Here is a 26,606-nt window from a genome sequence, read left to right on the forward strand (position 1 = left end):
GCTATCTAGTCGCTTTCACAGCATAATTTCTTTATCTAACTTTTAAAAAACAGTGTGCAAATCAAACGAGATTTTCGTAACCTGCGAAGCACCAAGTTATATTATGTTGTTACAAATTCGCAGCTACTCCATTCTTTCTGATAGGGAACTACATTTCCCAAGATGCCTCAGGTCCTCAAAGCGCTGAACGCAGCTTTGCAATTGACTCCAGCGAGGCCCGGTAGCCGGAGGCTGGGGTGGTTGTCAGGGCGATGCGGAGCGGACGCGCCGTTTGTTACTGCTTCCAGCAATCAAGACGGAGAAGGGAAGCGACTGAAACGGACGCTGGCCTCGCTCTCCTGCTGCGGCTTCTGTTTCAGTAGGGAAGAAAACTTCCTTTCGCTTCCCGAATTTGACTGGGTCCCGGGGCTTCTGCCGGGCGGCAGAAGCCCGGGAAGCGAAAGGAAGTTTTCTTCCCTATTGAAACAGAAGCCGCAGCAGGAGAGCAGGGCTGCTGCCGGCCGTTTCACCTTGCGCAGCGAATTTGACTGGGTCCCGGGCTTCTGCCACCCGGAGTATCGGCGTATAACACGCAGGCAGGGTTTAAGCGTGCAATTTTAGTTTTAAAACTGCGTGTTATACGCCGATAAATACGGTAACAATTTACAGATTTGTGTCCAAGCCTGGGGGCCAGAGTCATTTTTTAAAGCTATGTTGAGGGCTTTATATGTTATCTGGCTGCTATGTATTTGTTGTTTTATTTTAATATTTAGTATTTTTAGTGTTGTATCATGTAGTTGAGATGGATGGCTATATAAATTTCACCAGGAGATTATTTTCCCTAGCTTTGTGAGGAAAGACCGTTGGCTTACCTGAACGGTCGTTCTCGGGGCACTGCGAGGAGAGTCCAATGCTGGGTTAACACAGCCTACCTGCCCTTGGACTGAGTGATGTTTTTAGTTGACCACGCCTCCCTTTGCCTCTGCATGCTCAGTTCGAAAACGAAGGAAACCGTCCTGTAATCAGTTACAGTCAATACAGTCACATCGTTCAATAGAATAAACACCCCGGGCGGGTTTGGACTCTCCTCGCAGTGCCCCGAGAATGACCGTTCAGGTAAGCCAACGGTCTTTCTCCAGTGCACTGCTCCGAGAGTCCAATGCTGGGATATGCCCAAGCTATTGAGTCCCAGGGTGGGGAAGCGCCGTAGCCTCTGGCAATTCAGCCACTCTTTGTAAAACTCTTCTGCCAAAAGAGGCTTCAGCTGAGGCAAAGGTGTCAATCTTATAGTTTTTGATAAAGGCCGTGGGGGATGCTCTACAAATGTCTAGAATAGAAGCCTGGGTTGCCCAGGCTGCAGACGCTGCTGCGCTCCTAGTGGAGTGTGCGGTGACCCGTCTCGGAACTGTTTTGCCCTGGTGTTCATATGCCAGCTTGATGCAAGCGCGTAGCCAACGTCCCACTGTATGAGAGGAGACCTTGTGGCCAAGGGACGCAGGGAGGAAGGAGACAAAGAACGCCTATGAACGGCGGAAGTCTTTTGTCCTCTTTACATACGTGCGCACGGCTCGTCTCACGTCCAACTTGTGCCACTCACGCTCCTTAGGGTGAGAAGGATGGGGACAGAAACTGGGCAAAATAAGCTCTTGAGTCCTGTGAAACAGAGAGTTAATTTTCGGAGTAAAGGACGGATCAAGCCACAGAATTACTCTGTCCGGGTGAACTACGCACAGATCCTCCCTGACAGAAAGAGCTGCCAGCTCGGATACCCTGCGAGCGGATGTAATAGCCACCAGGAAGGCAGTTTTGATGGTAAGGTGGCGCAGACTGGTCTTTCTCAAAGGCTCAAATGGGGCTTTTGTCAGAGCCTTAAGCACAAATGGAAGGTCCCATGATGGACACCGGTGAACAGCTGGAGGGCTGATGTTCGCAGCTCCCTTGAGAAAGCTCTTGATCTGAGGATGTTGACTCAGAGAGCGAGAGGAGCCCCTAGCCAGGATAGTAGACAGCGCTGCAACCTGACGTCTAAGGGTGCTGACCGCAAGACCCTTATCCAGACCCTCCTGCAAAAAGTCTAGGGTCTGAGGGATCCAGGCTGATGAGGCCTCTATGTCTCTAGTCTTGCACCACTGTGAGAATGCGGCCCAGGTGGCATCATAGATTCTAGTAGTAGAACGCTTGGATTGTTCGAATGACCTGGTCAGAGAACTTCTGCTTTCTCAGGAGCTCCCCCTCAAGTGCCAAACGGCTAGCTGTAGCCACTGGGGCTCCGGATTGGTGATGGCCCCTTGGCTGAGGGAAATTTGGTCCCGAGGGATTCTCCACGGTCTCTGAACTGAGAGACTGACCAGGTCTGCGTACCAGGGCCTTCTGGGCCAGAAGGGAGCCACCAGGATGAGGTCTGCCTTTTCGGCCAGGAGCTTGTTCACCACCTGAGGAATGAGCGGAAGTGGAGGGAAGGCATACAGAAGTCCCTGAGGCCACACTGACCTCAGTGCGTTTGTTCCCTCCGCCTGGGGCGAGTGGTAGCGACTGAAGAAGCGTGGGAGATGTGTGTTGTTGTGTGTGGCAAACAGGTCTACCCGTGGCTTGCCGAATCTCCTCACGATCTGCTGGAACAGGTCCGGGTGCAGGCGCCACTCCGAGTGGTCGATGCGTTGGTGACTCAGCCAGTCTGCTTCCCGGTTGCTTACGCCAGAGATATGATCTGCACTGAGAGAAGCCAGATGACGCTCCACCCACCTGCCCAGAGCTTCCGCCTCGAGCATGAGGGCCTTTGAATGAATGCCCCCTTGTCGGTTTATATGCGCTTTTGTCGCCACATTGTCTGTCATTAACAGTACATGAGCCCCTTGGACTAGAGCGGAGAACCTTCTCAGTGCGAGGCGAGCTGCCCTCAGTTCCAGCCAATTGATGCTGTGGGCTGCCTCCCTCTGAGTCCACTGGCCTTGGGCTAGGTGACCCTGACAGTGGGCGCCCCACCCCAGGAGACTGGCATCCGTGGTGACAACTAGTCTTTCCGGCTCCTTGAACAAGCAGCCCTTCTTGACTGCCTTGGACCTCCACCATGCCAGAAATCGGATCACCTTTCGCGGGAGCCGAACACGCCTGTGTGAGTTGCTGACCTTGGTCCTCTGCATGGGTAACAGGAACCACTGCAGCTCCCTGGCATGGAGACGAGCCCAGGGAACCACCCTCAGGCACGATATCATTATCCCCAGGAGCTGGGACAGCTGGATAATTGGTACCGACCTGGCAAGGCTGCAGTGTTTCACTCTGCGTCTCAGGTTGGACAGCCGATCTGGAGAAAGGAATACCTGGCAGGAGGTGGAGCTGATGACTGCACCCAGGTGCTGTATACAGGTGAATGGCCGGAACTGGCTCTTCTCCATGTTGACAGAGAAGCCATGGTGCTGCAGGGTCTGCACAGTTAGAGAAACATCGCGGTGTGCCTGCTTGGTGGTGAGAGAATGAATAATTATATCGTCCAAATAACATTCCAGACGAACCGGATGACTGCGGAGATGAGCCGCTAGCACTGCCAGAATTTTGGTGAATGTTCTGGGCGCAGATGATAGCCCGAAGGTAAGTGCCCTGAATTGGAAATGCTTCCCTTCCGAACAGAACCTCAGGAGCCGCCTGTGGGCCACATGGATGGGGACATGCAGGTAGGCCTCTTTGAGATCTATTGATGTCAATAGGTCCACCTCCCTCACACAGTCCAGGATGGAGTGGAGTGACTGCATCTTGAACCTCTTGTAAGCCAGATGCTGATTTAGACTTTTGAGGTCCAAGATGGCTCTCCACCCCCCTGAACTCTTGGGCACAAGGAAGAGGATAGAATAGAAGCCCCTCCTCTGCTGATCCCTGGGAACTGGCTCTATCGCCTCTATCTCTAGGAGATGGCGGATTTCTGCTCTCATGCGCTCCCTCTTCTCTGGGTTCCTGGGGGTAGGACAGCGGAGAAACTTTCTCTGAGGAAAGGTTAGAAAGTCCAGGACAAGGCCCCTTCGAATGGTGTTGAGGACCCACTTGTCCGATGTTATCTCCTCCCACCTGTCGGCGTACAGCCGCAGCCGACCCCCGATGGGAGGATCCCTGCGACCGTCACTTTCCTTTACGAAAAGGACGGGAGCTACCACTGTTGTTTCCTCCTCCTCGGAATGTTCTCCGAAAGGAAGACTGGGATTGGTTGGCACGAGCACCGAAGGGTCTGTCTTGGTGCCTATCCCCCCCTGCCTGAAAGGGTCTCCGGTAGGAGGAAGGGTGAGAGGATTGCCCTGTTTCCTGACTCCTGTAAGGTCTCTTACGAAAAGACCCCGCTCCTTTCCGGTCACCCCTCTTAAGGGTTGCAGGAAGTATCTTGCGTTTGTCTTTGGTTTCAGTGACAAACTTGTCCAGGGCCTCTCCAAACAGAAGGCCTCCCTTAAATGGGGCTGATGCCAGCTTCCACTTGGCTTTCATTTCGGCTTGCCAATGCCTAAGCCATAAGAGGCGGCGTGAAGTGATATTGGAAGTGAGAGCCCTGGATGAGAATTTGGCTGCTGTCAAGGTGGCATCCGCCGAATACTCGACAGCGGTAATAATTTTGGTTAGCTCATGGCGCCATCTAGATTTCCTGGGTGGTGGCCTAGACCTGAGTTGGCGCAGCCAGAATAAGGTGGCCCTGATAAAGAAAGAGGCAGAGGTGGATGCCTTAATGGCCCAGGCAGATGCCATGTGTGTTTTCTGACATGCCTTTTCTGACCTCTTATCTTCTGCCTTTAGTCCCTCTAGGAGCTCAGCTGGCAGGTTTGAGTTGGAAGTTAGAGACACAACTGGGGCATCTACTTCAGGGAATTTCAGGATATCCTCCATTTTCCCCTCCAGGGCATACAATGCTCTGTCCTCCCCACTGGGGTTGGTTAGCGTGCCTGGCGGTAGCCACAGGCCAGTGAATGCTGGTTTGTCAGTGGTAGGGTTTTCGTCTTCAGAAAGCACGAAAATTTCCCCTTCTTCCTGCTCAGAACTTGAAAGCCCAGAGTGAGATGGGCTGGAAGATGGAGAGGAGGATACAGGCTCCTTGGAAGTGGAGGCCTTAGGCTTGCGCTTTTCCTTTGGGGCCTTGCCCTTGCGAGAGCTCCTGTGCTTAATGCCTTCAGCTATCCCTTGGGAAATGGCTAAGGAAATTACCTCCCTCATTTCACCAGAAAGAGCAGGGCCTTTACCCCTCTTCAGTTTCTGCTTACTGGGCCTGCGATGGCTAGGCCTGCCTGAGCTGGATTCACCCTTCCCATACTGGGAATCCTGGATAGAATCTCGTTCCTCTCCAATGGAGGAGCTAGGGGAGTCGGGGTACCCCCAAGAAGCTTCTGGAGACGGATCCCTGGACCTATAGTCATCCCCAGACAAGAATTCACTGTCCCCAGGGGATTGGGCCTCACGATCAGGGGAAGCTGACTCCCTGCTGCGATGGTCTGGGCTAGGTTCTGGCTGATGGGGGCTAGAAACCTCCCTGGGATCCACTGTGGCTCTTGGTGAAAACCTTTCAATTGAGCCCTTGTGCCCTTTGCCTTTTTTCACAGAGGGATCCAGCTTGCTGCGTTTGCTGGAGGGCCCTGCCTGTTCCCCTAAGGCCTCCCTGCATTCCTCTGCCATTTCAGGTCCCCACGAGGCCTGGAAGATAGCTGGAGCTGGGATGGGCATGCGCTGGCCGTTGAGGCTCAAATGCGCTCGCAGAATCTTCAGGAGGGAAGGGCCGCCTGGGGGTCGGATTCCTTCCTCCCACTGCCCTCGGTTCCCCGAGACTTATCTTCCTCTCAGGAGGGAGAGACTAGCTGGCTCCCCAGGCTAGTCCCCCGCCTCCTTGCCGCGTTCTGCGGTCGCTGAGGGCTGGCTGTGGCTTCGCTTGGGCTGCCTGGGCTCTCCGCTTCTCTGCTTTCTCCGAAGGCAAGGCTGGAGGAATCAGCTCTCCACACAAGCCGCGTGTTCTCTTTCTCCTCAACGCGCTCCGAAGCGATTCAAAATGGTGGCGGCTGCGCGCGCAGCCTCCTCCTGCTCTTTTTAGCCTGACAGCCCGAAAAGCGCACAAAGGTTCCAACCGTCGCTGCTGTTGCTGGGCAGAATTGAGCAGCTGAATGGCCCCTAGTTAGAAGGCCTGCAGGCTCCCAAACCTCTGTTTGAGGGAATTTTTCTCTGGGGCTCAACTGGGGAAGGTCTGCCACCGCTCCTGCCGCTCGCCAGCCTCCGCTGGGCGAGGGATTACAGTCCCCTGGAGCGCTTGCGACCAGCAGCTGCAGGGAAGCCCGGGTGCCCTCTTAAAGCGACACAAACCTCAAATCTTTGACAGTTCTTGCAACAGATATAATTTTCTCTAATATGAGAATCCAAACGTGGTCCAAAGTGGGAAACTTTCCAGCCTATCTGAACTTAGACTGGAGCTCTCCCAAAACAGTCCTAACGGGCGGACTGAGTTTTCGAACTGAGCATGCAGAGGCAAAGGGAGGCGTGGTCAACTAAAAACATCACTCAGTCCAAGGGCAGATAGGCTGTGTTAACCCAGCATTGGACTCTCCGAGCAGTGCACTGGAGAACACTATCTGCATGGTTGGAGATTAACCCACAACGGTTAGCACATACAGCATGTAAAAGCAAGCACTCTTTCCCTCATCTCTGTGTTCTGAGCAGGAAGATAAATGCAAATTTATCTTAAGGGAAATGGCGGAAGGAAGGAAGGAGTGAGTTTTGAGTGTGGCACTGTGCATGAGAATTAATTATGATGGAAGCATGTGAGATTCTTCTGTATGCAAGATTCCCTGCCCCTTCCTTTACATAGTATCCTTTTCTACCTACTTCATTTTTTAAAAGTTATTGGCCCTTTGGAATGAGATTCTCCCACAAAATTTGAAGAGCTTCCACCCTATTGGTATTTCAAAGGCCCTTGAAGATCTGAAAGTGCCTTAAAAATCTGGCTGTTCAGTCAGGTCTTTTTTTTTTTTTTTGGCCATCATTATTCTTTCATCTTGTGCTTTTCTATAGTTCTTTGTTTTTAAATATTTTAACAATTGTAAATTGCCCAGAGTTGCAGGGAGTTGGGTGGTATATAAATTACATTTACTGTTATTATCTGTTCACAACAATGTGAAATCACTTGTTGTTGGTTCTTTAGCTATTAGCCTTCACATGCACTGAGTTATTCTCAAGAACATCTACAAGTCATTAAGTGGTTTACAATACATAGACAGAAGTTTGTTATTTAATTGAATGATCTTAAATAGTTTCTATCCATATCACTCATTTATAACAAATTTAGTATTGTATACTATACTCTTCTTTACATGTTATTATAACACTGGCATTTTATTAATTGTTTTTCTTGAAATCAAAAATAAACTGTAAAATTGAAAAAATGCTTGCATGTCTGTGAAAACATTTCCTTTCTGCATTTAACTTATATTTGATTAATTTAAAATAATAGCATACTGTACTTTGGTATTAGAAGAATCTCTCCTTCAGCAGATCTAATCATTAAAACCACTGGAGGTGTCTGATGTTGTGGCCGTATATATAACTTCCTCACATTTGAAAAACATTTCATAAGATGAGGCTGTATCACAGATATGAAGCAAATATTATTTATTTGATGGATGAATTAGAAAGTAATGATAAAGATTATTTGTTCACAAGTTAAAATATTAGAAAGACAATAAAATCTAATAGTAATTAACATAATTAAAAAAGACATGATTGCATTAAAATGGCTAAACTCAGTTTATATATTGATATTGAACATTACCTGTACAACATCAGGACTTTTACTTTCAGCTACTATTTCAAGGAGTTCCGCATTGCTGAGAAAATAAAATCTTGGGAAAATCATACGTTTAACTTCAAGATACTCCTGACAAAAAATTGGAAAGTAGATTTTAAAAAATTAAAAATAGTAAAATGAAATAAAATTATACGTTCTATAATGAACTTGTTTTTCACTGGCTTCAGTTTTATCAGAACCACTTAAGTGCAGTTTCTAGTTCAAAACAGACAGTACGGCTATGTTCTAGTTCTTGTTCTATGTAATTTTTGTAGACAAGGTGCTGGCAAATATTTAACAACAAGCTGTCCAGGTCCATTGCAGACAGTCACACCATATCACAAGTCATCAAACAGCTAGTCATCATGTCAGCCATTATAGTTCAACTAACTGTATAACTATACTCTCAGACAGCTCACAAAATGCCTGTGTGAATTTTAACAATCAGCTCTTATAAGCTATTATGAGCCAGTTCCAGCACACCAATGCTCATATTGAAGATACATAGTTTTTTTTAAATACAATATCAATATAAAACATGTATCTGCAGTACATGTCATCTTTACCCACTAACAATTCTTTGGTTGACACAATAAGCTAGAACTTTTCATATTGTTATTGAATTGTTATTCATCTACTAGTTCTTAACTTTTTTATAGCAATATAAAAAAATTAAATGGATCATTATTTAATTTGGAAACATTGAAGTACGTTAGAAATCTAAAATTTATAAAATCCAGAATACCCTGACCCATATCATTTTTATGAATGTGTAAATTAAAGTCTAATGTTGAATTTGAATTTCACAGATGTCTGAATTTTATAATAGTATTCTTCTTTCTAAAAAGTACTGAAATGCAATTTGCAATTAGTGATTTCAAGATAAAATATAATCAGAAGCTAATTTAAGTTAAACTAGTTAATTCTTCTGGCAGACATTTAATATTTAATATGTTAACAATTATATCATTGCATTATTTACAGTATTGTGCTCTTATTTGTATTTTTTTTTTTTTGTATTTTACTCTGAAAGCAATTGCCAATCCTAAAGAGACAGGCAGACTAACAGGTTTGTATGTGTGTATAATACATTTGTCTATGGGCATGTCCTAAGAAAAAGAGGCCACAATATTAAAAGTGCATCCCAGTTCCTACCATTCCTCTTTGCAAGAGGAATTAAACTATAGTTCCTACAACAACAGAATGCTACGTGTAGGGTGCTGAAGCTAGTCTATGCTTCCTGCCTTTTCCTGTTTACAAAATGTTATTCATTGTGGTTCATGATTCCTTGCCAGACATTAGAGATTCTTTGACTTACCTCAAGAGCCTTCTGTATTTTTTCTAGTGATGCATTGTTGCTCTGCAGTATTTCAAAAATTCCACTTGTTGTAGTTGCCTTAACAACATTTGGAGTCTCTGCTGCAAATGCCATGATTTCTTTCCATTTGTTATCAACTACAGAGAAGAGACTGGCTTCTCCTGGAAGTTGTCTGTTATTAAATCATATTTGTATGAATATGTATGTGATACATACATAAACACACAATATATATATATATATATATAATCCCCCAAATTTAGATTTAGGGAAAAAAATCTTAATGTTAAACCATATGCTTAGATAAAGAAGCAAAATTTTATGCTATCTTTTCATAGCTAAAAGTAACTTAGAAAGAAAGATAAAAACCAGCAATAGTAACATGCATGCAATATCACATATGAAATTTAAAAAATACAAAATTATTTGTAAAAGTAATCAAACAATATCTAGCATGGGTAATTAAATTAGAACAGAATTTTCAAACTTTTCAGTCCATAGAACCTGTCATTTAAAAATATCCTGGCATTCCTGATCTAGAAATAAAGCTAAATGATAAACAAGTATCTGTGTTTTGTGGAAAACACTTTTTCATATATGCAGAAACATGTGCACATGCATACTCCTCCTCCTGCAAGAAGTAGCTGTAGCATAATGCTCAGGCATAGATCCTGAGCAGCAGGACCAAATGGGATATTCCTTAGGAAAAGCTGTTTCGGAAAAAAGGGAAAGTCATATTTGGTAAGAGTCCTTTGATCCTTTCTGATTTGCCTTGGATGGTACTCAAAAGTGGATTTTGCAAGAACTTATTGCTGTATGCTCAAAGGGCATTTAAGGAGGGACTCATTACCTGGATTCTATGGTGGTTTGGTCAGGTACAGGTAGTTCAGCAAAAGCAAGAGTGAGCATGATCCCTCTTCCACAAAAATATCCATGACCGCCATTTGAGATCCCGTATATTATTTTTATATTTAAATTATTTTAATGTTTAAAGTAAATCCCTAATTTCTCCAAAAAAACATTGATTATTGTCCAAGTTAAAGATATAAGAAATAGTTGCTCCTAGAGGTAGTTTATGTATAACAACACTGTTCATTTATGTATTGTTTAAATGCCTTTTCAAAATGCAGAATCATTATTACAGAAATGTATACTGATACATATTAACAGTGTGCAAACTATTTTGAACTCAAAGCAGCTGTTCAAGGTCAAAATGGGATATCCCAGCTTCACCTGAAGATTACTAAATTTTACACTATTCTAATAAAGTCAAAATAGTCTATTTTGAAAAGAACTGCTTTGAATTCAAAATGATCTGCACATTGTTAGTATAGTAAACATCTTTTCATCTGTCACTAACACAGTGTGATAGGTTTAACTTATTTTCATGAAATTATTTTACATGACTACTAATGACACATATTAGAAAACAACATTTAACAAAAATGCAGATTAGTTTATATCTCCTCAGGAATGTTTTGTTATATTGTTTTATAAATTATATTATTATTGCTTTTATTTTAATCTTTATACATCATCAAGAATGAACAACTATATAAATTATATTAAACGAGGGAATACTTGTAATGTAATTTATTGCATTCCAAAGCATTGCCCTCAGCACAACAATATGCAGCAATGGCTTTTAAGTTTTTTTATCTCACAGCATACTGAGAAAATGCTTACTTGAGCTGTCACATAACTCATAGGGATTTCCGGAACTCCCATGATGTCCCATGGGGAAGTTAGATAATATCATAGGTTATTGGACTCAGAAGAAGAAGAGGCAGTTCATCCCTGGTGATGTCATTGAAGAAGAGTTCTGGCTGTGTGGCTGTGCAACATTTCCTGTCATTTATTTGTGACTCAGTGATGCAACACATATGTAGACTTTTCACAGCACAGAAATGAAAACTGCTGATCTACAGCTAATGTTTAATACTTTAATATTTATTCAATTTGCATTTTATTTGGGTTATAATATTAAATTTTAATTACCAAAGTACTTAAGCATACCTTTTTATTTCTGAAGCCTGAAAGATTGGTTCTAGATAAATCCAGTGTCTCTGACAAATTAACCATTCCTCCAGAGTACAGGAAATGAGGTTTAACTTATGATCCCAAGCATGAACAAGATTCTACCATTTAAAAAAAGCAGAATAAATATCATCTGAGGCAGGCAAACTATCTGATCTTTAACTAGAAAAGGGGAAGTGGGACACATTTTTTAATTTGATAATTTAAATTTGATAATTTAAAATATTTACTAGCCCCCATCGTAGGCAAAGCATGAAATTTTAAACTATATTGATTTTTTTTAAAAAAATATTTCTGATTTTTCTCAGACATTCCAAATGGAAACCAACTATTTGTAATAATTGAGCATCTCAATATTCAAACTATTTCAAAACATCCTGAAAGAAAGATTACCTTAATCGACTCAACATAACAAGAACTTTTAATGGTTGAGATTGTCATCAGAGACTCTTCTAACAGAGTAGTTATATCTTCCACGGATGAAATTATAAAAATATTAGATGTTTCAGTGTTATAGGGACATAAATGGAAATCAGTATTCTTCCAAAGGCCAATGATTTTTTTCAACATTACTTCAAGATTTGTTTCTTTGGAAGCTCTTATGGATATTTCATTAATATCTTTTCTATACTGAAACATCTAAAGAAAAAAATAGGAGATTTACTAATGTATGCTGGTAAAGAAAACAAATTATATAAATAATTAAGATGCACATTAAGCAAATGAGAATTTTCAGAAAAATGTAAAAATGCAGAACCATCCATTATATACATTAATCATGTCTTGTAGAAAATAAGCACATGATCACTGCTTACTTTGTCATTGTCATGCTCTCTAGAGGAACCGTGCATACTCTTAATTCATAGGCAAAAAGATGCTTTGTAATGCGTGGAGATATGAACATAATAACAAGAGTCGTTAGACAGATGGGCAGCATATAAATTTTATACATACATACACACACACACACACACACACACACTGTGTGCTTTAAGCCCAAAACCCAGCCTGAAGATGGCGAGTGAGATCTTGCCGAAACGTTGCCAAGACAATCTCAATCTTACACGGGAAAAGCCCCGAATACAACAAGACCGGCATACCTACACCCATGAAAATCTACGAAAACACACACACAGACACAATCTGCAATTCAGTGCAGCAATCCCTTTTCCCAGGGTCATGTAACTAACCCTCCAGATTTGCCATTTGATCCCAGAAAAATATGTTTTCAGTAATAGATTTATTTATTTATTTATTTATTTATTTATTTATTTAATTTGTATGCCGCCCACTCTCAAAGAGACTCAGGGCGGCTTACAAGTAAAAAAGGTAAAGGAAAGGACATACAAAAACAAGACAACATTAAAAGATCCACAACATTCACAACTTAGGATGGGGCTGGACAAGGTCAACAGCCCCAGGCCTGCCAGAACAGCCAGGTCTTGGTCGCTTTGCGGAAGGCCGGAAGGGTAGTAAGGGTCCGGATCTCCACGGGGAGATCGTTCCATAGGGCCGGAGGAGCAACAGAGAAGCCCCCCCCCGGGGAGTCGCCAGCCGATATTGACCGGCAGATGGAATCCGGAGGAGGTCTAGTCTGTGTGATCTTATAGGCCTCAGGGAGGTAATTGGCAGGAGGTGGTCTCTCAAGTAGCCAGGTCCGATACCATGTAGGGCTTTAAAAGTAACGACTAGCACTTTGAAGCTTGTCCGGAGACCAATGGGAAGCCAGTGCAGCTCGCGGAGGATAGGTGTGACGTGGGTATACCTAGGTACACCCACTATCGCTCGCGCGGCTGCGTTCTGGACTAACTGGAGTCTTCGAACACTCTTCAAGGGCAGCCCCATGTAGAGCGCATTACAGTAATCCAGTCTTGAGGTGACAAGAGCGTGAGTGACCATCCGAAGGGCCGCCCGGTCCAGATAGGGTCACAATTGGTGCACCAGGAGAACCTGGGCGAAGGCCCGCCTGGTCACAGCCGACAAGCGATGTTCTAATGTCAGCTGCGCATCCAGGAGGACTCCCAAATTTGGAACCCTCTCCGAGGGGCGTATAATTTCACCCCCAGGCTAAGAGATGGAATAGCTGGACCATCCTTGGGAGGGAGCATCAATAGCCACTCGGTCTTGTCGGGATTGAGTGCAAGCTTGTTCGTTCCCATCCAGACCCTGACAGCCTCCAGGCACTGGCACATCACTTCTACTGCTTCACTGAGTTGGCACGGGGTGGGCAGATACAGTTGAGTATCGTCCGCATATTGATGAGGTGTATGATCTCACCCAGCGGCTTCATGTAGATGTTAAATAGGAGGGGGGACAGCACCGAACCCTGCGGCACCCCATAATTCAGGGGCCTAGGGGTCGATCTCTGCCCTCCGACCAACACCGACTGTGACCTGTCCGAGAGGTAGGAGGAGAACCACCAAAGAACGGTGCCTCCCACTCCCACCTCTCGCAACCATGGTCGATGGTATCGAAGGCCGCTGAGAGGTCAAGAAGCACTAGGATAGAGGAGTGACCCCTATCCCTGGCTCGCGAGAGATCATCGATCAGCGCGACCAAAGCAGTTTCTGTGCTGTAACCAGGTCTGAAACCAGACTGAAAGGAATCCAGATAATCGGTTTCATCCAAGGACCGCCGGAGTTGAAAGGCCACCACTTTCTCAACAACCTTCCCTACAAAGGGGAGGTTGGAGACTGGACAATAGTTACTCAAAATGGCTGGATCCAGAGAAGGTTTCTTCAGGAGGGGTCTCACCACCGCATCCTTTAGGAGGTGCGGGAAAGATCCCTCCCAAAGAGAGGTGTTAACTATCGTCTGGATCCAGCCACGTGTCACCTCCCTGCTGGTTGAGACCAGCCAGGAGGGACACGGGAGAAGTATACAGGTGGAGGCTCTCACCGATCCCATGGCCTTGTCCACTTCCTCAGGAGCGACAAGTTGAAACTCGCTCCATAAAATCCGCTCAAGACCTTCCCCCGGTTCCTCGGCTGCAATTGGAGTCCAGATCTGTCCGAATCCGAACGACTTTATCCGTTAGAAACTGAACAAATTCCTCAGCTCTATCCTGTAAAGGGTCTTCCGCATCCCTCCCTTTCAAGAGGGAGCGGGCTATTCTAAACAAGGCGGCTGGGCGCGATTCAGCGGATGCAATAAGGGCGGCAAAATGCGCACATTTCGCTGCCCGTATTGCCACGAGATAGGTCCTGATATAGGCTCTCATCAGTGCTCGGTCTGACTCAGAGTTACTGGCCCTCCAGCGGCACTCTAGGCGTCTCTTTTGGCGCTTCATGTCCCGGAGTTCCTCGATGAACCAAGGAGCCCTCCTGGATCCACTACCTCGGAGAGGCTGTAAAGGCGCAATCTGGTTTAGAGCCCCCGCCGCCGCTGTATTCCAAGCAGCGACTAAGGACTCTACTGGACTGTGGACGAGAGCATCAGGTATTTCTCCAAGCGCCGTCTGAAATCCCATAGGGTCCATCAGGCGCCTGGGGCGGAACCACCTAATCGGTTCCTCCTCCCTACAGTGGGGGATTGGTTTACGAAAGTCAAGCCTCAGTAGGAAGTGATCAGACCATGACAAGGGCAAGATCTTAATGCCCCTCAAATCTAGATCACGTCTCCACTGCTCCGAGAGGAATACGAGGTCAAGTGTGTGACCTGCTAAGTGAGTCGAACCCCGGATTACTTGGGACAAGTCCATGGCTGTCATGGAAGCCATGAACTCCTGTGCCCCATCAGAGCATTCACCGAGCGAAGGCAGGTTGAAATCCCCCAGCACCATAAGCCTGGGGAACTCTACCGCTAGCTCGGCTACTGACTCGAGGAGCGAGGGGAGGGCTGTTGCAACACTGTTGGGAGGAAGGTACGTTAACAGCAAGCCCACTTGACCCTCAAGGTCCAACTTCACCAACAAGGACTCACACCCGACAAGCTCCGGAGCAGGGATCCTACGAGGAACTAATGACCTTCGGATGATGACAGCCACTCCCCCACCCCTTCTCTGGGGTCTCAGCTGATGGAGCACCTGAAACCCTTCTGGGCAGATTTCAGTGAGGGGGACTCCTCCCTCCTGGCCCAGCCACATTTCAGTAATACATGCCAGGTCTGCCCCCTCGTCTAATATTAGGTCCCGGACGAGGGGAGCTGCATGCTATATTTAGATCCTGTGCAATCCAACACACTTTTTGCCTTCAGATCTAAGGCATTGTGCACTGCAAGTCATGCAGATATTTTTTTTACAGAGATGCAAAAGATTAAGGGCCACATATTTCAGTGGTAGCATATTTATAAATTTTATCAAAAACAATTGTATCACATCATGGACAAAAGAACTGGAGGAAGTTTGCTATCTTACTTCTTCTCCAGGAGCAGATATCTGTATATTAAAAAAATGAAAGCAGTTTTTCTTAAATGCCATAAATCTTAAACTCTTTTATAGGGTCAGGGGATGAACAATACTCTGAAAATATGGAAAAAGGAACCTGGAAATCCCTTAAGACCTATTTGAGATTATGCACAGTATTCAAAAATGTATAAAAGCCTAATTTAAGAAACACATATTCCTAAAGTGATCAGATTTTAACATTGGTAAAGAGGGATACCATTGACCGGGGAGGGGGGGGTGATTGATTTTTTTTTTCACTTAACAAATATGGCAAGAAAAATTGTAAAATGGGGCAAAACTCAATAAATTTCTCACTTAACAACATAAATTTTGGGCTCAATTGTGGTCATGCATTGAGGACTACCTGCACTTATCTTCAATGTTACTTCATTCAGCTGTAGCATTAAATTTCATATAGAACAAGCTTGTTCTTTCAGAATTGTGGAATTGTTATATAACTGTCTTATCTTTAGAAAAGTTTCTCTTGAGTTAAACTCAGCTCCTATAATTTTATTGATGTGTTGTAGTTTTCTTAGCAGTAGTATGGAAATTGTCGTTGTTGCTTTTGGACAATTTTTAATATTTTCCTATTAAATATACAGTACTGAGATTCCCAGGTGGGTTCCCCTCCAATTATTAGCCAGGTTCAACCCTGCTCATCTTTTTGAGAGCAGACAAAAACAGCCAGGTTACATCCCTACAAATCGAAAGCTCTCTCCCTCCCTCTCTATGGCTCTCCCCTCCCTTCCTCTCTCTCTGTCACTCTGTGTGTATGTATGTGTGTCTGTCTGTCTGTCTCTCACTCACTCACTTAATCACTCAATGTGTGTTTCTCTCTGTCTCTCTGTCTCTCTCCCTCTCTCTATTTCTCTCCCCTCCCTTCCTCTCTCTCTGTCACTCTGTGTGTATGTGTGTGTCTGTCTCTCTCTCACTCACTCACTCACTCACTCACTCTGTGTGTATGCCTCTCTCTGTGTCTCTATCTGTCTGTCTTTCTGTTGTCTCTCCCTCCCTCCCTCCCAACCTGCAGATGGGCTCTGGACCAGCGGAGCCTCTTCCTTCTTTTTAACCAGGTGATCTTTCCTAAGACATAAAAAAGAGCCTTAATTACAGGCTCAACAAAAGAAGCTGGAAAGAGATAATGAAGCCAAGAAGCTGAAACCTGGGACTGGAGAAAACCCTTTTCTATCCCCTTACCAGCCCATCCGGGAAGATGAGTAACACAAGGGCGATCCCTCCCCCCGCGGATGGGTTCCAGACCAGCGGAGCCTCCCTGGACGTTGCAGCAGCAGCAGCCCCAAGTGCGCCGATCTCAGCGTTTTTTGCATCGGGGCGTGCTGCAAGAGGGAGTGAGTGAAGACCTTTTCTAGCCAGCACAAAGGACTTGCTTTGCTGAGCGGGGGCACCTCCACCACCAGCAATCAAGAAAAGGTCTTCACTCACTCCCTCTTGCAGCCCGCCCCGATGCAAAAAACCCTAAGATGTTAAGCAAGGGAAACATTCGTTGCTTCAGTTAGAAAGGAAAGCAACTTCAGAGCTACGGCTGGCATCGGGCCAGCAAAGGCTTCCCACTGACCTCCCCCCCACCTCCGAGTTCCTGACAGATTGAATTATTTCTCCCCCCCCACGGCACCCCGTCTCCCCCTCGCACATTACCTCCGCTCCGTTCTCCAACAAGCCTCATGGGGTTTTTTGCCTTTAGGAATAAGAATGTTTAAAAGGCTTTTTTTAAATCTGAAAAAAAGATGATGCAGGTTCTGAAAGAGCGAATCTCCGTCGCACGGCTACGCTTTTTCTTCCTCCAAATAATGATCGCTGCTTATTGTAGCAAGTCAGCCTCCTAACTTCAGTCCAGGCTCTGCAATTACCTTCTCTCCCCCCCCAAACCCGCAGAAACAGGAGGGAATCAGTCATTATCATTAGCATTCTCTCCCATGCCTGGCCTCCCCTTCGGAGGTAAGGGGCGGGGAAGAGCAGATCTCCCGGGGACACAAATATTCCCCAAGTGGCCACCATCTGCTTCTCGTAGCCCCCCCCCCCCAGAAAACAGGAGAGGAGTGAAATAATGCTATGCTTTGGAAACACGGATCTCCAATGCCTGGTCCACAACAGGAGGTTTGGGGCTTCCCTCCAGGCCACCTGCACAACCAGCAGCCACATCCACAGGCTCCGTGGGGAAAGGCGGGCCATGGGAAAGGGGAGCAAGTGCGCTCCCCACCTACCTGTTCCAATCTCACCCACCCAGTTCCCAAACCCTCTCTTCGGAAAGAGTTCTCCAGCAGCCTCTGGCAAGGTGTTTTCCCCGCCCCGCTCGGGCCAAAAGCAACTAAAGCAAATAAAATATAAAATGCTGGTTTACCTTTCTCTGCTGCTTCTCTCCCAGGCTGGAGCCAAGAGGAGATCCCTGTCCTACTCTTCCTGCTGCCCTTGTGGCACGGGGAAAACACACGGTACTTTGTCCCTTCTGTCTCCCTGTTGCTCAGAAAAGCAACTCCAGGAAGGTCCTTTGGAGGCGGCAGGCGTCCTAGAACCTGCCTGCTAGCAAAGGACCTTCCCAAAGTTGCTTTTCTGAGCAACGGGGAGACAGAAGGGACAAAATACCATCCGGCCGGGATGGGTATACAGGGCTGGGGGCGGGGATGGCTTACTTCTGGGTCCGGTCACAAAAATCGGGACTTTTTAAGAACGCCCCGGGACGCGGGACAAATTGTGCGAAATCATGACTGTCCCGCCATAATCGGGACGTCTGGTCACCTTACATATTCCCCATGTACAAGATCATCATGCACTATTACTTCCTTCAAAAATGCCCAGAATTCACCCAAAACTCAAATTGATGAAATTAATAAAACATGGAGAAAATGCTGTACATTAAATGGAAAATCTAAGAAAATGTTAAGTTCAGATTACAAAAATACTATGTGTGCCAAATAACAAATTACACACACACACACACATACCCACACACACACTTTTAAAAGAGGTATTTCTAAATTATAAATAATAAAATTACATTGAGTTCCAGGATCTTCTCCAGAGTAAGTCTTTTATCCCATGAAATTGACTCTCCAACAATATTCTGTATTGTTTCCCAATGCCTTCGTTGAAGACTAGGATTTCTTAAAGATATGATTATAGGCAAGGATTCCTTAAAATCCAACAATGATTTCTTCATAGTGGGTAAAATAGTATTTTCTGGCAAGCCTTCAAATATGAAAAAGTTACATCAGAACACTTTTCATAAAATGTTTGAAATCTGAGGTTTTGTTGATCTTTCTTTACATAAGATTGTTTTGAATTTTTGACAGACTTCTTGAAATTATAGACTCACAGAATGTCAGATTTGGCAGAAACTTTGGAAATCAACCACTCTGTTTAAGTCCTTGTTCAGTGCAGGAATCCATTAGTGCCACCAACACCATTCAGACTCTGTTTGTGCATTTCCAAAAACTGAAAAGCCACCGTCTTATGAGATGGTCCTGCTGTGCAATAAAATCTACTTCTAATTTAAACCAATTATTTCTTGATCAGTTTTCTAGAACAATTCTTATCAATTCTGCCAATTTTCTACAAGGCATCCCTTTGAAGAAAGGCATAGTGTCTCTTTTTAGCCTCATTTTCTCCCAGCTAAATATATTTAACAATTGAAACCACTCTTGATATTGCTATCTAGGTGAGTCTGTTCCCTCTCCCCACCCATAACACACACAAAATTCACTGTGTATTTGACTGATTCAATTTTTTTTGTATTCCTATTATTTTTTAATACTAAATATTAATATATTACTATTCCTTACACAAATTTCTCTTTATAATAGCCTCAAAAAGCAGTCTGAGTATTTTTTATACCCTTCCCTTGAATGTTCTGATTCAGAGTTTGGGTGTCATTATTATTCCAAGTCTATAAATCATTTGTAGCCCTTTGTGACATTGTGTGTTCAAATAAATGAAAATTTAATTAGTATTTTGTCTGGAGGGTTCTCCCATCGCCTAAAGTTACAAATGAATATGACTGCGATAATTATTTTGGCTTGCTCATTCTTCCCATCCTTGTAGTATATCTCTAATTATCTTCCAGACCTAGCTTGCCCCTATTTCCTTTGTTCCAGCCTGAGATTTTGATAGATGATCATCTGATTCTTTGGCCAATTATTAATATAGCAATAGCCCTAATTTTCATTTGATGAAATTTTATAGGATCTTTGAATTTAAAACAGATGATACAGCAGCTTCATTAGTATATGTCTTTGTTGTTTCACATCTGGATTACTGGAATAGTCTTTTAGCAAATGTTCCCTATTTCTATCTTGATCCCATGATCCTAGACGAGAAAAGCATTGTTCAGGCTGTTCTGAGCCTTCCGTACTATTCTCATTTTTTTATAGTGCATGGCTGTTCTCTGGTTCTCTCTTCAACCCAGAACTCACTGGTTCTTGTATTTGTATCTGATTACAATCACCTCAGTATCTGCCTGCCTTTACTTCATACTAAAAACATTCCTTGCTGTATATTCTTCTAGGCAGAGCTTCCAGTTATGGATTCCTGGTTCTAGGATTCAGGCGATCTGGCCTTCTGACTCCAGATTGCAAGAGGCAAGAAGGGGCAGTCCTCCTGTGGCTGTCACAGCAGCCATCCAGGCAAACTGCTCCCCACCTCCCCAGACCAGGCCTACAGCTAATACAAGACCAAGGCCGCCACTGCTCGCTTCCTTTGCCTGCCCAGCTGGCACGGCTGAGACCTTTCTTTGCCAACCGGCCACCGAAAAGTTCTCCCTTTTAAAAGCTTCCAGTGATGAAACATTAGGATCCAACCCACAGCTTAACCAACCAACCAGGGCTCAGTTTAGAAACAGAAGAAGAAAGAGCAGGTGAGTGCCTGATCCCAGCCAGTGGAGTTGGAGTGGGAGGGAGGAAGGGATAGGTGAGTAAGGGGTCACTGAGCAAGCTGGAGGGTGGGCAATCTCACTTTCCAGTGGACTGTGAGTGGCTGCGCTCAGATGGGGGGATGTTGGAGGGGCTGGGTGGGTGGGTAGGAGGTCTCTGAGTGAGCATGAGCACCTCAGAGGTGCGTGGCCACCCCAGCTTTGCACATTGGTTGCGCACCATCAGTTGGCTTAATGGTCAGCTGTGGGGAGTTGGGGGGGGCACTGCTGTGCAGGAGCAATTTGGCTCGGTTGTTCCCCGGACAGCAAAGCAGACCGACTCAAAAAGGATATTTGGTAGAGCTGGTTGAGGGGGGGGGGGTGGAGGTGGGTGGGCCCAAATTGAGCCCCACTGTGAGCATCTCTTAGCTGTTGTATGCAGGGAAAAACCTTGCATAGTAAAGAAAAACTTCCCAAGAATGCGAGAAGTTGTTACTCGCACTCAAGAGAATATTTTCTTTACTGTGCAAGGGTTTTCCCTGCACTCAATGGCTCGGAGTGGGGTGCAATTTGGAGGTAGCAGGTGGGGCGGGGGATGGGGCAGGGTGGGCCACGAGATACGCATCTTACCGAAGATTGGCAGCTCCAGATCTCATGACTTTTTCTGGGTTTTCAGTCTCTCCAAATGAGCTTGAAAACCTCCAAAGGTTGCTTTGGGAGGGGGCAGATGGGTAGCATTTCCCCACCCTCCCTGGTGCCTACAGCCTTGGAGCCTGCAGCTTTGGAACAACTCCCGGTCCTTGCACAGTAAAGAAAAACTTCTCATGAGAAGTTTTTTTTTTACTGTGCAGAGGCCGGGAGTTGCTGCAGGCTCCAAGGCTGCAGGTGCCCGGAGACCAGTGGGGAATGCAGCCCATCTTCCCCCTCCAGAAGCAACCTCGGAAGTTTTCAAGCTCGTCTGGAGAAGCATTTTTTAAAGACCCCCCCCAAAAAAGCCGCAAGATCCGGAGCACACACATTTGAGTCCGTTGCCTCCAAAGGGCTCCTGGGATGCTCTCTGTGTGGTAGGGATGTGGAGTGGCACTGCCTGAACTGCCGTTTTCTTCCTCCCCAGGCTCTGTCTCCCGAGCAGGACAGCAAAGAGCTCCTGCTGTGCAGAGAGGGGTTGGGACTGGGCGCCCAGCTGATGGAGCAGATATAGCGGCAGGCATTGTCTGCGAGGGCCACACAGCGGACTTGATCCCAGGTAGCCAGATGCTGCTCCTGCTGGAGCTGCATTGCCTTGCTGGGTTTGGGGGCTTCTGCCCCTTGTGCTGTGCTTTGCAACCACTGGAGCCCCATGCGAACCTTTTCGGGGTGCTGGGCTGCCTGCGCGGCTTCTCCCTGGACCTGTCCAGCTCCGGAAGCGCTTCCTGGCCCTGCAACGCTCTCTGCACCAGACTGCTTCAGTCGCCTACCGCAGGTGGGAGCTGGCCAACCGTGGCTTCTTGGAGCAGCACGCCGCCCTGATCAACCTGGCTTATGACACCCTCCACAGCCCCTCTGCCACAGCTCCTCTGGAGCTGCGCAGAGTTGAGTTGGTGGCAGGCTGCCATGCAGAGATTGAGGGAAGGGGGGTCAGGTATCAACCTTGTTCCCTGTTTGTGGGCCAGAAAGAGAAGCTGCCTGTGAGGGAGCCCACGAAACAAAATAAAGGCGCTCTGGAGATCCTTCCCCCCTAAAAAAGACAGCAAAGAGTCCTGGCCTGGCGCATTCCAAAAAACACTTTTTGCCACTGTTTTGGTGACCATGGCTTGGGGTGGTGGTCATGTGACTGAGTGTGCATGAGTGATGGCAAGTTGGTCCCACCCACTCAGTCACATGTCCTCCATCTAATCACGCCCACTGAATTGGTAGTAAAAAAAATTGAAACCCACCCCTGAACTTACCTTTCTCTTTTTTACCCTTTTTGAAGATCAGAACACTTGTTATTTAATCCTTTGTCATATCCCTGTAATCCAGAATTTCTGGAAGATCACAGTAAAGGACTCCAAGATTAAGTCCATAAAATAAAATTATATCTTGTAAGATTCTTGATTTGGTCCTGGTGTCTTAAATTCATACTGTATGATAGCCAGACACTCCTTCATATTCCCTTTACTTATCTTTGAGCCATTTGAACAAAATTCTCTCTTGGAAGAAGACTGAAGCACAGCAAAAATAGAAACGTTCTATTCCTTCCCCCATCTCAATATCTCTCTCCCTCCTGTTATTATCCTTTTATTTTTCAACCAGTGGGGCCTTTCCTTCATTTTTCCCCATTTATAACTGATATAGTTAAAACTCTTTTTATGTCTTTGGCTTCCTTTGTAAGCCTAAGCTTTTCATGCTGTGCACATGGTTTAGCCTTTTTGACTTCTTTCTGCATATATTAGCAACATGTTTCTTTGATGATTACACATAACCTCCATTTCTCATTCATTTTCCTTTAAAATCATAGCCCAGTCAAAAGCTCCTATGCATCGACAACTGTTTTGTAAGCTACCTCTATTTTTCCCATTGACATGTTGCCCAACTGTACTTTCAGTATCTAATTTTGGAGATGTTTCCAACTCTTCTGAGTTCTGTTTGTTTATTTCTATTCACAGGATCCTGCCTAGTACATCTCTAAACTTATTGAAAATAGTTTTCCTGAAACTTAATGTGCATATATGGCTATGCTCCAATTTTTCTTTTTCTAACCCCGTGACACCAATCCATTGTTGGCTTTATATTAAAGATTTTCACTATGGTTAATTATGATCATAATTATAACTATAATTAATTCTAATAGTTAACATGTGAATATTTACTAATACTCCATATAACTATAATCCAAATATGCATGTAAAAAGTTTTAACATGAAATCTTTCTCTTCAAAATTTAAAAAGTATTTTTATACAATAAATCAATGAAAAAGGGGGTAAAATTTGCAAAATGTAACTTGTATGATATTTATATAAATAAGATTAGGTTATCAATGCATCAAATCAAAATAATCTCACAATTAAAAACAAAAAAGATAGACTTCCTGTAATAACGTTTTACCATTTGGCTAAAACAAAATTGGTCATTACTTAATTTAAAAATAATTGTAATTCATAAAATATTTTGTTTTGATTAATTCATAATTATTGCAATTTTCAAACATTTACCTTTTTCAAGAATATGAATTCTCTGCATGAATCTGTTAACCTCACTTTGAATTACATCTACATCAAGATTCCAAAAGATTGTGTGTTTCCACTTAAAGATACGTTTTGCCCAATCTTCATGCGAGTCCCATAACAATTTACGCAACTGTAGTTCACCTTCAATTTCTGAGAGTTCAGCATTCACTCTCTGAGAATCTCCAGCCTGACTTCTGTGAGACAGTTTTTCCATAGACAATGATTTCATGTCTCCAATGGCACCATCAAGCACATGCTGGTAATTTGCATAATTTAAAATTTTCTCACTGATAATTCCTGCTTCTTCAATAAGATTTTCAATCATTTCTTTAGCTGTCTTAGGCAGGGTTTCACTAAGGAGGAGGACAGGATTTCTCACCTAAACAACAAAATGAATAGCAATTAATGACAAAGAAATAATTATACTTAGGCAAAATTAAAGAAAATATTTTTTAAAAAAATCCAAATTGTTCCATTACACTGAACAAAGTTGCCTATACCCTCCTTTAGTACACCATGCATTCTCTCTTTCTCTTTTCAGAGAAGGATGGCTATACTTTTATGCATAATTGGGTGTGACAGGATTACGCAAAGCTCATAGTTTGGTGATTGCTACTTTAATTTTATAATAATGCAGTGCTACTGCATATAAAAGGCTGCTGTTACTACCACTGTAAACACTAAAATAAAGACAACGGATTTGAAAGAATCATCACCCCCAAATTGGATTGCATTAAATTTCCCAATTAGCAAAAGTAGACAGTAGAGGAAGATTAAATTCTACTCTCTGTCTTTCACACACAATTACTACTGCATGTGCTGTAGGGCTCAAGGCAGGAAAAAGATGGGAGTAATTGGAAGAATAATGGAACAACAATTGACATACATGGGAGAAAAGAAGCAGGAACTTTTTTCATTATTGTTAAAAAGTATGAATCAGTTTTTGCTTATTGCATTGAATTGTTTCTTAATGAGTGTTATTTCTAAGCCTAGATCAGGTTTTCCTCAGCATTTCCATTCAGGTTAACATCAGCATTTCATTCTGTGTAAACCTGAAATAGAAATAATTTCTAAATGACATTTTAAAAAATAGAAAAAAATCTGAAGTCACTAACAAAATCTGACAAGAGTAGGAGGTAGTGCAAACATCTTGACTCTCCTTGGACTTCTCAGAACTTCCATACTATTGAACTTGGTATCTTTTGGGCCAGCTATGGAACTTAGGACTGAGTGCCCAGGACTATGCTAAATTGGCTGCTTTCTAAAGGTTGTTCCCAATGGTGTCGATTGTCATTCTCTAGCTACTCTCTTATGGTGTACCACAGGGTTTGATACCTCTTTCCACCTCCTGTTTAAATATACATGAAGCTACTGGGTACGATCATCCGTCACCATGGGTCAAAATATCATCAATATATTGAATGTCTATGGATATTCTCAGTCATCCAGGACATGGTTTGCCCCAAGGTGCTTTTTAAAAGGAAACAAACTATCTGATTTTTTTTTTCCTCTTGAAAAGTTTCACTTCTCATACAGAAGCTTCTCAGTTCTGACTAATGCTGGGGATTAGAAGATAAATCCCTTCTATGCTGCCACACCCCTCTCAGATATCTACTGGTAGAGACTGTAAGAGCCTGGATGGAGGGCAGTGGACTATGACAGAACTCTGGCAAGAACGAGTGACTGGGTGCATGGAGTTCAGATGCATGACTTCGACATCTTTATCATGTTCAGAACCAGTTGCAACTTAGGGGTTCTCTTGGACTCACGATTTCTGCTCAAGATCAGGTTGCAGTGATGGCTAGGAGAGTTTTTGCACAGCTTTGGTTAGTACATCAGCTGTGGCCTTTCTTGAATCAGGATTCCATGTACTATTTACTCAAGCTTTAGGAACTTTCATCTGGAATACTGTAATGCACCTTTACATGGGGTATCCTTGAATTGCATTCAGAACTTCAATTGGTACAAGGTGGCAGTACTAGCAGTCTTTGGGGCCTGTGGAATGAACAAGTCCATCTTGTCCCATTAAAACAAACCTGCCTTACTCATGCTGACAGAAAGGCCTACTGAGGATCCCATTGGTCGAGGAACTCTGATTAACGGAATCCAGAAGAACAGCCTTCTCTGCTATAGTGCTAGACCTTTGGAACATCCTGCCCCCTAGGGTGAAATTTGCCTCCACACTCTTATTCTTCTGCAAGGACCTGAAGACCTGGCCTCTGTCAGTTGGCCTGGGGATCCAATAGGGAGTACATTACTGGAGGTGGCTGCTACACTTACTGACCCCACCTCGCTCGTGCACTTCCTGCTCTCCCTTCTTTTCATGCCATATTATTCTACTTCCGCTATTTATTTTTATCATTTGATTCCTTTACTATTGTTATTTTTACATTTTTTAAAATCATTTTTTCCATTTTATTGTTGTAAACTGTCTAGAGTAGCCCCACATCAAGATGGGCAGCAAATAATCTAATAAATAAAGTAATAGCAATTGTATATATTTGCTTTGGGATTTTTACCTTGCTTCTATGAAGCAGATGCAAATATATTTGTTATTACCCTATTACCTTGCTTTTGTATTCTTTCATTTCAATCTGTAAATTATCCATAAATTCTCCCAAAGTTTCATTAAACTTTATAACATAATCATCCTTCATTTTTTCACAGATAAGGATAGTTGATTGAAGATTCTGGAGTGTTCGCACAACAGTTTGATAGAGAGCAAGCTGCTGATGTGGAATAAAGATGTTATAATCATTTGCAATGAAGTGGAGCTGAGAAAGATAATGATAGTCAACCTTTATATTTGGTAGTTGTAAGGAAATTTCCTGAAGATATAGCAAATGTTCAACAAATCCATCCACTGTTACTAGTTCTTTGTTCAACTTTGTTACCGCTGACTGGGTGACCTAAAAGTAATGAAATAGTAAATATTTAAAGATATATCCAAAGATGTATTAAAGTACATATCTAAAGATATCTATTTATTATTGTTACAGTAGTATTCTAACGTTTGGAAAACCTCCTGAAGCTTTTGATCACAATTGAG

General features: G+C 44.1%; 1 protein-coding gene across 1 annotated transcript in view; it reads right to left on the reverse strand.

Moving 5' to 3' along the window:
• Positions 1 to 26,606, reverse strand: part of DNAH14 (dynein axonemal heavy chain 14) — a 227,018-nt gene that overhangs the window by 147,177 nt on the left and 53,235 nt on the right. Inside the window, exons 20-27 of the mRNA XM_032216059.1 lie at positions 26,125 to 26,466; positions 23,543 to 23,936; positions 18,521 to 18,711; positions 11,517 to 11,762; positions 11,103 to 11,224; positions 9,087 to 9,258; positions 7,754 to 7,858; positions 7,446 to 7,564 (exon numbers count right to left, since the gene is read on the reverse strand). Of these exons, the coding sequence (XP_032071950.1) occupies positions 7,446 to 7,564; positions 7,754 to 7,858; positions 9,087 to 9,258; positions 11,103 to 11,224; positions 11,517 to 11,762; positions 18,521 to 18,711; positions 23,543 to 23,936; positions 26,125 to 26,466 (1,691 nt within the window). The remainder of the gene's footprint in view (positions 1 to 7,445; positions 7,565 to 7,753; positions 7,859 to 9,086; positions 9,259 to 11,102; positions 11,225 to 11,516; positions 11,763 to 18,520; positions 18,712 to 23,542; positions 23,937 to 26,124; positions 26,467 to 26,606) is intronic.

Source organism: Thamnophis elegans, chromosome 4 (genome assembly GCF_009769535.1).
Source record: "Thamnophis elegans isolate rThaEle1 chromosome 4, rThaEle1.pri, whole genome shotgun sequence".
Lineage (NCBI taxonomy): Eukaryota > Metazoa > Chordata > Lepidosauria > Squamata > Colubridae > Thamnophis > Thamnophis elegans.